This window comes from Caenorhabditis remanei, chromosome I, assembly GCF_010183535.1.
Source record: "Caenorhabditis remanei strain PX506 chromosome I, whole genome shotgun sequence".
Taxonomy (NCBI): domain Eukaryota; kingdom Metazoa; phylum Nematoda; class Chromadorea; order Rhabditida; family Rhabditidae; genus Caenorhabditis; species Caenorhabditis remanei.
In genome coordinates this window covers 13415492-13429136 of record NC_071328.1, presented here as the reverse complement: position 1 = coordinate 13429136, position 13645 = coordinate 13415492, and the positions used below count along the sequence as shown (strand labels likewise).

The 13645-nt window shown below is 39.6% G+C and overlaps 1 protein-coding gene across 1 annotated transcript; it reads left to right on the top strand.

The window, feature by feature from the left end:
- Positions 1-7216: 7216 nt before the first annotated feature.
- GCK72_002972 (uncharacterized protein) lies at positions 7217-13516 on the top strand (the record flags this gene model as incomplete). Its single annotated transcript, XM_053723724.1, has 6 exons — positions 7217-7345; positions 8247-8412; positions 8490-8616; positions 9535-10417; positions 11429-12418; positions 13082-13516. 6 exons carry the CDS (start codon positions 7217-7219, stop codon positions 13514-13516), a joined length of 2730 nt encoding a protein of 909 aa, XP_053592369.1.
- Positions 13517-13645: the final 129 nt, after the last annotated feature.

The following is a 13645-nucleotide window of genomic DNA, read 5'->3' as shown; positions in this document are numbered from 1 at the left end:
GATTCCGATATTTTAGGCAATTTTAAGAAACTTTTAAACTTTTACCCGTTCCCTAGAAAGATTTTTTGCTCGATTTCTCGTGTTTTCACTTTTTCCAAAAAATTCCCGTGTTTTTTTCGTTATAGATGAAAAAACTACGAAAAAAAACTAGAAAGTGTGAAAAAAAACGAGAAATTGAGCGAAAATCTTGTCCGAGAGGACTACACGACCGCGCGGGCGGGAAAACTCTTCCACCAAAATGAGTTTTTTCATTCGAAAACTGAGATCAGCTCGAGAATTATTGATTTCCTATAATTTTTCTAACTTTTTATCACATTTTAACCGATTTCCGGGGTTTTCCGTCCTATTTTTCCTCTCGGGGACTAGCTTTCTCCATATTTTGGGATTCTAGGCCAGCAACTCAAAAGTTGACGTTTTTGTCCGATTTTAGTGAAATTTTCCGATTTTTCAAGCGATTTTTTGAGTTTTTCATCGAAATTTGAGACAATGCTTCAATTTCTCCATTTGAGGGACTAGTTTTTTGGCAGATTTGGGTTTCTAGGCCACATCTGAACAACGGACGTTTTTGATCGATTTTTGTCATTTTTTTCTAGTTTTTTTTTCACGATTTTTAGATAATTTCAATCAGAATCGAATAAAACTACAGTCTGACCGTCATATTTTCTCCGGATTTGGGTTCCTAGGCCACCAAAGGAAATTTTTCATTTTTGGAGTTTTCTTGACAGTTTCCCTCGAAAAATTCTGAATTTTTCTCTTGCAATTGCGAAAATTTCAAATTGATTCAAAATTTTCATAAAAATCGCCAAAAAACGGTATTTTCAGGACCGAGGACTAGTTTTCTTCGAATTTGGGTTTCTAGGCCACCATATTAAACATCATGCTTCTAACGGATTTTTTGATAATTTTGGGTGTTTTACAGTAATTTTAAGCGTTTTTGAGCAAAAATTGGGAGAAAAAAACGGAAAATTTCCAAAAAATTTCAGTAAAATTACGATTTTTCGAGTTTTCAGACCGATTTTTTTGGAATGGTCATATTTTTCCCATTTTTAATATTTTCCCTTCCAGATTCTTATCTCTCCTTATCTTCCACTTTCCCCCCGTTTACCACCACCTATTTTCACCCAATTTCCATTTCTACCGGTCCTCCTCTCGCTTCTCTGCGTCTCTCTCCTCCATCCGCTCTCTCTCTCTCTCCGATAATTCCGACAATAACCTCATTTTGTCATCTGTTTCCGATGATTTTGGAAGTGAAATTTCAATTTCAAAATCAACGAGCGAGAAGAAACGGAAAATATGGGGAGGAGATAGAGATTTCCGTCGTATAATGCAACATTTCCATTCTCTCTCTGTCTGATTTTCTGGAGATATCCATCAGATAAACCGGACGGCTTCTTCTGGATTAGTCGGTGTGTGTCCTTTCGTTCTTTGGATAGGTCAATTCACTCGCTTTTTATGAATTCGAAGGCTATGACAGTTTTCGGTCTTATAGTTTGGTGGATTCTCCTGTAAATTAAAATTTCACGAAGAAATATTATAATATTCGTGTTCAGCTCATCGAGACCGTTCAGAAAAGTATAATCATGCCTTGATTCTGAGCAAATTGTGTCTCACCACGAAAACTACAGTACGCCCGTTTAAAGGCGCATACCGTAATCTCGTGGTGGGACCCACTTCGCTCAGAACATAGGCATGATTATACTTTTCTGAAAGCTCTCGGTCAGCTGAAAACGAATATTATAATATTTCTTCGTGTAATTTTAATTTCCAGAAGAATCCACAAAACTTGTCAAAATTAGTTGGAAAGTTGGAATTTTTCGATTTTTTCCCAGAAAATTGACTGAAATTCGGTTCATCCTTAAATGTTTCAAATTGTTAGTTCTAGAGTATCATGACCGTAATCTAGGACCACCGTACTCCTAGTGAACAATCGGAATAAAACGGGCCGGAGCGTAACTCGCTTCAAAATGAATATTATGAGCTGAAAAGTATTCCAAAATGTAGATCTCGGCGAGTTCTATGTCTCTGATATAATCAATGTTGGCTTATGATTCATTAGGTGGGGTTAAAAATCGGTTAAATATTCAAAAAGTTACAGATTTTCGAAAATTTTCGAAAATCAATTGTTCCCAAATTGTGTCGTATCTCGGTCAGTTTTGAGACTAGCTGCATGAAAGCTAAATTTTTGAATTCAGCGCGTCGAGACCTTTCAGAAAAGTATAATCATGCCCGGAGTTGGGTACCACCACGAAATTTCCCATTTAAAGGCGCATAGGATAAGTGAAATTCGACAATTTTTCAAAATAGGTCATGATTATACTTTTCTGAAAGGTCTCGACGCGCTGAATTCAAAAATATAACACTCGCGCGGTTAGCCTCAAAATTGACAGAGATACGACACAATTTGCGAATTTTTGATTTTCGAAAAATTTCGAAAATCTGTAACTACAACGATGAATTCTAACCCGACCGTTTTATGTTAGTGACAACGAACTCGCTGAGATCTACATTTTGGTATATTTTTCAGCTCAAAATATTCATTTTGAAGGGAAATAAGCTCTTTAACCCGATTCCGTATAGTTCACTAGGTCAAACTTCGCCTAGATTACGGTCATAATACTCTAGAACTAACTATTTAGAGCTGGAAATCAGTGAAAATCTACCAAAAATCTCGAATTTTCCACCAAAAACTCGTTTTTTGGACACAAAAAAAAAGCTGAAAATGTCTCAAAAACCTGAAATTCCCCACTAAAACTAAAAAAAGGAAGTTTTCTGGAAAAATCGAGAAATTCCAACTTTTCTCCTCCTCCTCTCTAACCTCATCATCATCCAATTTTTCAACGTACTACTCGTACACACGTACTCAAAATAATGAACATGACCACACCTAGAATGGCCTTGAAAAAAAAAGAAGAAGAGTGATCATTGACGTGGTGTCCATCCCGTGAGAAATGTTTCCTCTTCTTCTCCTCATTCATTCGCCTCTCCGCCGCCACAATAATAGAGAGAAGTTTGGCAATATTTGAGCAGCAGGTGGTGGTATCCCCCCTTCTATTGTTACCAAACCATGGGGAACATGTACACATACACACGTATGTATATATCGCATTTCCGAAATTCTGGGAGAGAGGAGAACCGGCTCTATACTCGAGTGTACTGCATCATCATGATGTAGATGAGGTTCAAGTGCGCTCTATTGCACTTTCCCATCTGGAAATCTGAAATTAGGCTGAAAGTCAGTATGATGGCCGAGCTTTTCCTAGGCCACCAGAAAATCCGTCGGGAAAGTCGGTGGCCTAGAACTCCCCTCGGCTCTAGAGGCTCAAGTGCGCTCTATTGCACTTTCCGCCGGAAATAGGCTGATGGCCGAGTATTTCCTAGGCCATCTGAAAATCCGGTGGGAAAGTCGGTGGCCTAGAATTCCCCTCGGCTCTGGAGGTTCAAGTGCGCTCTATTGCACTTTCTGTTGGAAATATGCTCAGTATGATGGCCGAGATTTTCCTAGTCCGCCACCCCACTATTTCTTGGAAATTCTGACAGAGAGTCCTGATAAGCGAAGCGTAACTGCTTAAATGCGCTCTATTGTGAAAATCCGCTAATAGTGACGGTGGCCGAACTCTAAATCTTCGGCCACCAAGTTCATATCAGTTTTGACACTGCAAACGCGCTCTGTTGTGGACGCTAAAAATGTGTTTTTAGCAGAAGAGCGCATTTTCATAGCTGTCAGATTTATATCGAAAGTTATATCCAATGTTTGTCGATTTACGACGTAAATCCACACGAACGGCGATTTTGACGATTTTGACATGACTGAGAAATTGCGAAACTTAGGCCACGATATCAGAAATCATTGGGAAATTGTAGAATTACAAGTTTTTCGTTTCTGGGAAGTGACGGTGGCCTAACTTTTGCATTTTCTCGGCCACCGATATTCAAAGAATCAGTTTTTTGCCAAAAACCCTGAAAATGGACGAATTTCCCCATTTGGTGGCCTAACTTTCGCATTTCCTCGGTCATCAATTTGCTTTACATCATCGATAGAGCGCATTTTCATACCGCTCGGATTGGCCGAGAAAGTGCAAAAGCTAGGTCACCAACCTATTTTAACGGAATGGAGCAGTAGAGACTGTAATTCAAGCCACGCCCACAAAATCAAAGCCCGACTTCATAAAATGAACCAATTTTTTCAAAAATTTTTAGTTTTTCATCGAAAACGTGAATAAAATTTCACTTTTTCGCGAAAAACTTCAAAATTTTTCAAAAAATTCGAAAAAGTTTGTATTTGGCGCAAATTACCTTGACGAGTACGCAATTTCTAGAAAATCGCGCTCTCAAGCTCCGCCTCCTTTTCACAACAAACGCGCTCCATTGAGACGGTTGCTCAATCCGAAAACTCGATAGAGCGTATTTTCACACCCGGAGCTCACCTAGGATTGGTGGCCGAGAAAATGCAAAAGCTAGGCCATCAACCTGTCTATAGAACGCGATTTCTAAAAAGAAAATCCTGCCCTCTAGCTCCGCCCCCTTTTCAAAAGGAGCTTTTCACAACAAACGCGCTCCATTGAGACGATCGTTGGTGTGAGTGAAAAGAAGAGAAGAGAAGCTGTGTGAATTGAAACAACTGCTATCTCCAATTCTCTCTCTTCTTCTTTTTTCATTTCTTCCAATTTTAGTGCTCCCTTTTCCCTCTCTTCCTCTTCTTCGAGTCACTCCCAGCAGCTCCCAAAAGTGTTGCTCATTTTCTTTGTCCCCTTCTGTCCCCCCCCTCTTCTTAGAATTCCGTTGGAATCATTGAAAAATTCCTCTTCTTTTTGTTTTTTTCTGCCTCCTCAATTCGTGAATAATCGTTGTTTCGAGAGAGGAAACTGACACGTCATTCAGAGGAAAAAGAATATGAAAAAGCGTTCTTTTTTTGTCTTGAAGTGGGAAAAGAAGGAGGAGAAAAACAAAAAGAGAATGCGTTTCGTCATTCGCTTTTTTGCCTGAATCGATGAAGTCTCGGTGCTCCGGCTCCGGCTCCATTGTGTGCTCCAGCTCCAGACACATTTATTTGGATTAGTGAAGGAATTGGATTTCTTAGCGGAGGCAGGAGATATGTACAGTCTAGACACCATTAGGTGTCAGATTACGTACGTCTTGTGTCGATTTACGGGGTAGTTTTACTACGGTAAATCGACGCATCAGTGTAGATTTACGAGATACTATAAGTACTGTCAACTCACTGAGTTCGTAAATCAACACCTGACTAGGGTGTGTAGATTTACGGAGCAGTACGGTAACCACTGACAGAACTCAAGAATCGGCTAGCACGCAGTAGTATGAATCGGTGTAGATTTACGGAGCATACTGTATGTAGATTTACAACAGGTGTGTCCTACTACGATAGTCGGTGTAGATTTACGAGATGCTGTAAGTACTGTAAATTCACTGAGTTCGTAAATCAACACCTGACTACGGTGTGTAGATTTACGGAGCAGCTACGTAGCCCATTCTCGTGAATCTGCTCAATACGTAGCGTGGTACTGTGGGTGTAGATTTACGCAGCAGTACGGCACTTGTGGATTTACGCGAAACTCGTAAATCGACACAGGAGTACGGTACTTTCACGTTCTGTAACCAAGTGTAGATTTACGGGATACCAGTGAGTACCAATGAGTTCGTAAATCGACACAAAGCCGATGACTACGGTCACCGTAGTACGGTGTGTATATTCACGCAGCTGCAGTACGGTAGCCAATGACAGAACTCAAAAATCGACAGATTATCGATTAGTGTCGGTTTAAACAGATCACGCAGATCGGTGTAGTTTTACGGAGCTTACTGTATGTAGATTTACGGAAGCCGTACTCCTGTAGGTATAAGAAATACAGTAATTCCGTTCTACTCGGAGCGCTGATTGAGATTTCCACTGTCTATATCTCAAGTCTTGATTGGCTGTCCTATGTCTGTTGATTTACGACCGTAAATCCACACCAGGGCGAATCTGACGAGTACAAGACCGAGGTTTTGCAAAAGTTCGGCCATCAATGACTCTCCAGTCAAATTGTGGTTTCAGCGTGTCTCGAAGACAACTTTTCACACAAAGTTCCTCTTACCTAGACACCTAAATAGGAAAAAAGTGAACCTAGAAGCCCCGAAGACAACAAGGAACGAGGAAAAGTTACATTTTCTTTGTTCTCTCTTCCTTTTCCTCCCCCAAAAGTCACAAACTGACTGGGCGTCCGTCCTAATTCGAGTGAAAGGACGGGTCGAATTAGTCGTTTCTGTACGGTTCTAGAATTTGGTATGCAATCGCGCTCTGTTGAGAAACCAGGATTTTCTCACTAGAGCGAAGTTGCAGACCTAGATTTGTTATCGGTGAAATTCGCTTAATTGCTATTTTCATATTTTATCAATAGAGCGCGATTGCACTATCCAATGCCGCAACTCAACTGGTTCATCAACAGAGCGCATTTGCGTATCCGAAAACGACTAGATTCGAAGGATTTTAGAGGACCTATGCAATCTCGCTCTGTTGAGAAAATCTCAAAGTGCGAGATTTTCTCAACAGAGCGCGATTGCGTAGGCCCTCTAAAATCCTTCAAATTTAATCGTTTTCGGATACGCAAATGCGCTCTGTTGATAAACCAGTCAAGTTTCGGCTTGGATAGTGCAATTGTGCTCTATTGATAAAATGTAAAAATTTCAGTCTGAGGCTCACATTAAGCGTATTTCGTCGATAAGAAAATCAAAAGACATATAACTTCGCCCCGATGAGGAATTCCTGCATTTCAAGAATCTCTCAACAGAGCGCGATTGCTTACCGAACTTTTTATCGATAAGAAAATCTAGGTCTGCAACTTCGCTCTATTGAGAAATCCGTCATAATGTTATCATTACGGCACAGTTCTCACAAGTGCGCTCCACCGAAATGCCTTGTCTCTTTTTCTCTGCGTCTCTCAATTTTGCACACAATTTTCTTAGGTTTTGGTAGAGCGCGGTTGTAAGAAGTGTGTCGTTTATCAATGGAGCGCGATTGCGTTATCCAATTAAATTGTGATAATTTCTTTTTTCTCTAAACCTCTCTCTCTCCCTCATGACGCCTTCATTACACTCTAAGCCCCGCCCCTTTTTTCCCTTTTTGACGACTGTCATTCTGACACACTTGTTCAGTTTATTGCCTTTCATGGCATCTCATATCTATATATAATATATATTCATTCCATTTTCAGATCATTTAATGATCGCCCAACTACAACAATCACTTATACAACGAAATACGAATTATGAGAAGAAGAAGAATTTAGATGACGTGGCGAGTGTCCTGACGGAGAGAAGTCTCAAGGATCGATTGGCGTCGTTGAGTAATGTAAGATTATGAGGGAAATTTGGGGATTTTTGAGAGAAAAAATCAGGTTTTTAAGCAATTTTTAGGTTATTTTCAGCCCAAAAAGTGAATTTTTAGTGAACAATTTTAGATTTTTGATAGATTTTGACCCATTTTCAACTCAAAAATGTGGAAATTACAATATAGGGTTGAAAATGGGTCAAAATCTAGAATTTTCATCAAAAACTCGTTTTTTGGGCTGAAAATTGTAAGTTTTAGTGATAATTCACACGAAAATAAGTCGAAAATGTCTTAAAAACTGATTTTCGCTCTGAAAAATTCGATTTTTCCCCAATTTTACTACTAATTTGTAAAATTTACAGAATAAAAAAAAATCAATTCTTGGTGCTGATTTTGGTTATAATTTACGAAAAAAAAGTGGAAAATTATTTATTTTTCGATCGGAAATCGTTAATTGATGGCTGTGTCCATTTTCTTGAAACGCGCCAAAGGTGCGCCTGCCATCCATAACTTCATTAGAATTGCATTTTCGATACTCAAAATGTGCAAATTTGGATAAAAACGCGTCAAAAGTACGCCAGCCGTACAATTTAACAGAATTTTGTAAAGTTGTTTTTTTCAATTTTTATCGAAAATGTGAACATTATTGACGATTTTTTGAATTTCTTCTACTTTATAGTCGAAATGTTGACTTTTCGCGAAAAAACTTCAAAAAACTTCAACAAATTAGAAATTTGGCGCCAAGCACCCGGTTTTTTTGTAAACCAAAAACCCTTTTTTTTCGAAAATAAGACTGATTTTTCGCTGATTCACGCCTATATTCATCATAATCGAATTCAAGACACACAGGTCTGACTCAAAATCGTCTTGAAAAATCAGATTCTTAAGATCACAAACCAACGAAAAATTCTCAATATTCCAGAGCGCAGAACAATGGAAAAGTCGTCCGACACGTGAGACTCCGCCCCCTTTACAACAACAACGAAGAACAAGTGCCAACATTCTACAGGATCTTCCAATTTTTCAACGAAATCAATCGATTAATCAACAACGACAGTCACTACCGGTCTCTACAGTCATCGAGAAACGTTAGTTATGACAGCTCTAATTATAACTAATTAGTGATAATTAGAGGGTAATTAGTCTACTTTATAAAATTTTGCAGCATGCGACATCACTAGTGGACTCAAGAAGTTCTTCAACAGCAATAATCCGACGAGTTCATCGAAAATTGATGGTTCTGAAGGAATCGAAATCGATTTGGATGTGATATCGGCGAAGGCGACACCTGTGTTAGTTTCCAGAAAAAGTAGAAAATTTGAATTACAGACAAGGAAGAACTTTTCGTGGCCTAGAAACACAGAAAGAAAAGTTCGGCCAGAGAACAGATAACTTTGAAATTTTGACCTGAAAATTCGCGGTTTTTCTAAAAATTTTAAAACATAGTCCGAAATTTCGGCCCCTATCTGAGATTCCAAAATACGCAAAATCAGAAATTTCTTTTTTTTAAATAATAATAATAATAATTTGAATTTGAAATGAAACAAGTGCGCCCTATTAACAAATTTGAGGTTTTACGTGATTTCACATGTTGATTTCTGAAAATATGATGATTCTGGTCAAAATCGGCTGAAAATGAAATTTTTCTCATTTTTTCAGTGAAAAATTTGGGTTTTCGACACTGACTTGTCAGTGGAGCGTGTTTGCAACCTCATCTGATTTAAATACACTCTTCTCGAAAAACAACGAATTTTGGCTCATTTTCGCTACTTTTTAACTAATTTTTCGAGCTTTTCACTGGAAAAATAGTACAGAAATGGTAAAAACTAAAAAAGTTGCTCAAAAAGGGTTAAAATGTAGTTTTTGACCGAAATGTTGAACAAAATTCACTTAAAATTAGAATTTATGCTGAAAAATTCTATCAAAAACTCAAAAATTGTTGAATGAAAATGGTCCAACTATCAAATTTTAGAGAAAAATTTAAATTTTCCAAATTTTTCAATTGAGACGACCTTCCTAGACGCTATTTAATGGAAATTTTTGAATTCAAATATTTTTTTAGTTGTCAGTGGAGCGCATTTGCAACATAATTTGTTTTGAATGTTTTCTAGAATAGAATTATCAAGAAAACTAAAAATTTTCGCTTTACAATTTTTATCCAAATCCTCAATTTTTCAAATTCAAACCCCCGAAAAACCACATATTTTCAGCCTAAAAACAGTAACCCGTCCACGTGCTCCCAACCGTAAACGTGCCGTCAAATCGGAGAATCTCCACGACGATCGTCTCCATTTGTCGACCGTCAAACTCACTGCTCCTCCGATTGACGATGATCAGGAACCAGAGAAATTGGAGACTCAAGAACAGGCGATTGCCGCTTTAAAAGACGCCAAATGTCTTCTGAAAACGCCGACGAAAGTGTCTCCATACCCACAAGTGATGCTCATCCAAATTCGTGGCTCCAAATATGTCGACGTGCGTCTCGTGGCTCCCGCGATGACGTCACTTCATGAATCGGCGTGTTTCCTTGTCGTCAGTCAGGAGAATCTTCTGAAATACGAGGGCTCCGCGAGCAACATTCTCGAGAAGACAAAAGCAGCACAGTTGGCGATTCAAATCATGGGAAAAGCGGATTTAAATTGCCACGCTTCTACGCTGACTACAGTAACCCGAAGTTCCCAAAGTGGGCGGAGCCAACTTTCGAAACTACTGTACTCCTCAGAGAATCAAAGCAGCAATCACGCTCCACTGAACACCGACCCTTTCGAAACTCAAATTTCGAAACTAAACCTTGTCCTCCGTATCGCTGATAATGACCGTACCGCCCATGTGTGCTCCCGACGGGAACGCGTCAGCTACAGTATCCTCAAGCCGTCGGAAGTATTGATTTTCGATTTTGGAAGTGAAATCTACGTGTGGTCGGGCAGATATTCGAGTAAAGTTAGCACTGCTTACGCCGTCGAATACGCGAAACAACTTATGGAAAAGGCGGTGCTTAAAAATGGGCGGAGCTTGTTAGGAGAGACGGAAGAGTCGGAAAGAGATGGGCGGCCCGAATGGACATTGTTTAGGAAGATACATCAGGGAGTGTTGGTAAGTGCACTCCGTTGAGAACTTGAAAAGAGAGACGCAGATGAGGAGAGTGTCTCTGAGTTGTCAGTGGAGCGCGTTTGCAACCGGAAAAACGGAAAAAGGATTTTCGCCTATTTTTACCGAATTTTTTAGTTTTTTAAATAATTTTTCGGAGTTTTCACGGAAAAATAGTACGTTACTTCATCAAAATGTGATTTTTTCCGAAATGTTTGAGAATTTCAGTGAATTTTTGACTTTTTTGATAGAATTTTTCTGCAAGAATTCGATTTTTAGGCGAATTTTGGACAAATTTTTGGAAAAAAAATCACATTTCAATGCTTATTGAGCTTTTTGAACATTTCTGTACTATTTTCCAATGAAAAACTCGAAAAATTAGTCTAAAAAACTAGAAAATTCTCTGGAAATAGTTTGGGACCGTTTTTTTGCCAATTTTACGCGAATTTTATTCGAAATTGCGGTCCAAAATGACATTTTAACGCATTTTGAGTACATTTTTCAGTGAAAAACTCGAAAAACTAGTCAAAAACTAGAAAATTCGGTAAAAATCGGACAAAGTTCCTAGCTTTTCGACAAAGAGTGTATTTAAAACAGACGAGGTTGCAAACGCGCTCCATTGACAACTCATTGTAAAAATTTCGAAAATCTAAATTTTCACTGAAAAAAGTGAGAAAAGCCTCATTTTCAGCCGATTTTGACCGAAATATCTCAATTTTTCTGGAAATTTCTGACCAGATTAATCATATTTTCAGAAAATTCAGCTCTTGAGCTCTCAGAGAGGGATAGAGATGCAGGCGATGAGATTTTCACTATTTTTGACTAAAAAATCGAAAAAATTCACGTAAAAACCGCAAATTTTTCAAAATTTTGTCAATAGAGCGCACTTGCTTTCCCCAATTTTCTCTCGCTGTCTGCGTCTCTTTACCTACTATTTTTGGCCCGAAAATCGCAAAAATTCAAAAAGTTGTCAATAGAGCGCACTTGCTTCCCATTTCAAATTCAAACATTTTCCAGGACACCCTATTCCAATCCAAGTTTTCCGATTGGCCAGAAACCCGTGAGCTCGTCAACACATGCAAACCGAAACCCCTTTTCTCCAACTCCAAGAAATTAACGAATCCAGATGTGAAGACGTATGAAGACGTGAAAATCTCAAATGAAGACGATGACGTTATGCGATTAGCCGAGAGAATGCTCTCGGAGCCAGAATTCGATCCGATTCTGATTCTAGAAGACCAAGAAATCGATCGAAACTTGCGTGACGTCATCAGTGAATCTCGTGATCTATGGATTCTCCAAGGGGAGACACTTGAGAATATCGATTTTTCGGAGCATTTTGACTCCGCCCACTGCTACGTCTTCCGATGGAAATATCGGATTCAGAAGTCAGGAGTCCGTCGTCTGAAAACAGGCGAGACAACCGAACGAGAGACCGGCCGCACCCGTATCGCCTTTTTCTATTGGCTCGGCGAGCACACGACGCCGAAACAACACGGCTTGTGCGCTCTACGGATAAAGGAGATTGATAGGGATAACTCGCCGCGGGTGCGAGTCGCTGATGGCAATGAGCCCGCCCTCTTTTTGGCTCTTTTTGACGGGAAATTTCGGGTGAGCCGTGGGAAAGCAGCTAGACGCTACGTGGCAATCGGAGCAAATTTACGTGAGACAAGTCTCAGGGAAATTGATGATTTGGATGCTCCTCTACGCTCACACTCGGCTTATATCGATTTTTTGGCGACGACCGCGACGCAGACCGCGACGCCGCATATCATCTGTGGCGCCAACTGCACGCCAGCACAAGTCCATTTTGTGCTCGCCCACGCCTCACATCTCGGAGGCTCCGCCCCCCAGGTAGAAGTTGAAGGAGATCGAAAATCGAGGCGATGGATTCAGTCGAACGGGCGAAAACGGGCGGCACGAATGTGGAGAATATTCGAGAATGAGGCGGAGCCGGTGCACCACTTGAGTGCACATTCAGAGTGTGCTTTCAATTTTTCACAACAGGTATTTAGGGATGGTGGAAATGCGCTCCATTGGACAACAAAAACCCCTATATTTTTGAATTTTTACTCAAAAAATCACATTTTTCCGCAAAAATTGGGTTTGAAAAGTCCTAAAACCTCAAGAATCAGGCTCCGCCCCAAAAAAGGAAATAAATTTTCGAAAATGCGCTCTAACGAGCAAGATAACAAGTTTGATGTGAGTGTGAAAACGTGCTCCATGGATAAAAACCCTCTTTCCGAATTTCTAGTGCAACAGAGCGCGTTTTCACACTCGAAGCAAATTCGTTATCTTGCTCTTTGGAGCGCACTTTCGAAAATATATCTTTTTGTGGGCGGAGCCTGAATTTTGGGTTTTTCGCGAAAAAATGTGATTTTTTGACTGAAAATTCAAAAACAAAAGGTTTTTTATATCAAAAAATGAAAATTTCCTGCTAAAACTCGGTTTTTCATTCAAAAACTGAGCCTCCTTAGGCTCCGCCCAATATTTTTGGCATTTTTTCGAACAAAAACCAAAAAAAATTACTAAAAATGAATTTTCAGCGCTGAAAGCCCGAATTTTATCGCAAAATGTGATATTTTCATAATTTTCAACGTCAAAATCCAAATTTCGACATGAAAAACAAGCCCCGCCCCCAAAATTCTCCAAAAAATCCATTTTTTGCAGATCCTCTCTGAAACCATCCTGATTGATGTCGGTGAAGCGCTGTGGTTGTGGTCAGAAGACATCGTGACGACATTCTCTCTGAAACTCGTCGAAAAATACTGGAAATCTCGTCAAGGACCGACGAGAGTCGTCTATAAAGGGGCGGAGCCTGAGCAATTCAAGGCACTTTTCATGAAATGGACAGATTCAGATGAGGTGGAGAATCCGATGGAATGTCGAGACGCGAAGGAGTTGTTGAAGGAAAGATGTCGGACATTTTCACTGATTGAGTTGAAAGAACGAACCAATCTGCCAGCTGGAATGGATATGAGACGTCTGGAGAGTTACCTGACTGACGACGATTTCCAGAAGGCGTTCGGCATCGGAAGAGACGAATTCTATGCGCAGAAGGCGTGGAAACAGAATGAAGCGAGAAAGCGGACGGGATTATTCTAGAAATAATTTACTCACCTTTTACACCGATTATTATATCTTCCTTGCCATTGTATAATTCTTGTATAGATTGCCTGAAAAATATAAATGCGTGTACCTTAGAAGAAAAAATTACAGCAAAAGAGAGAAACA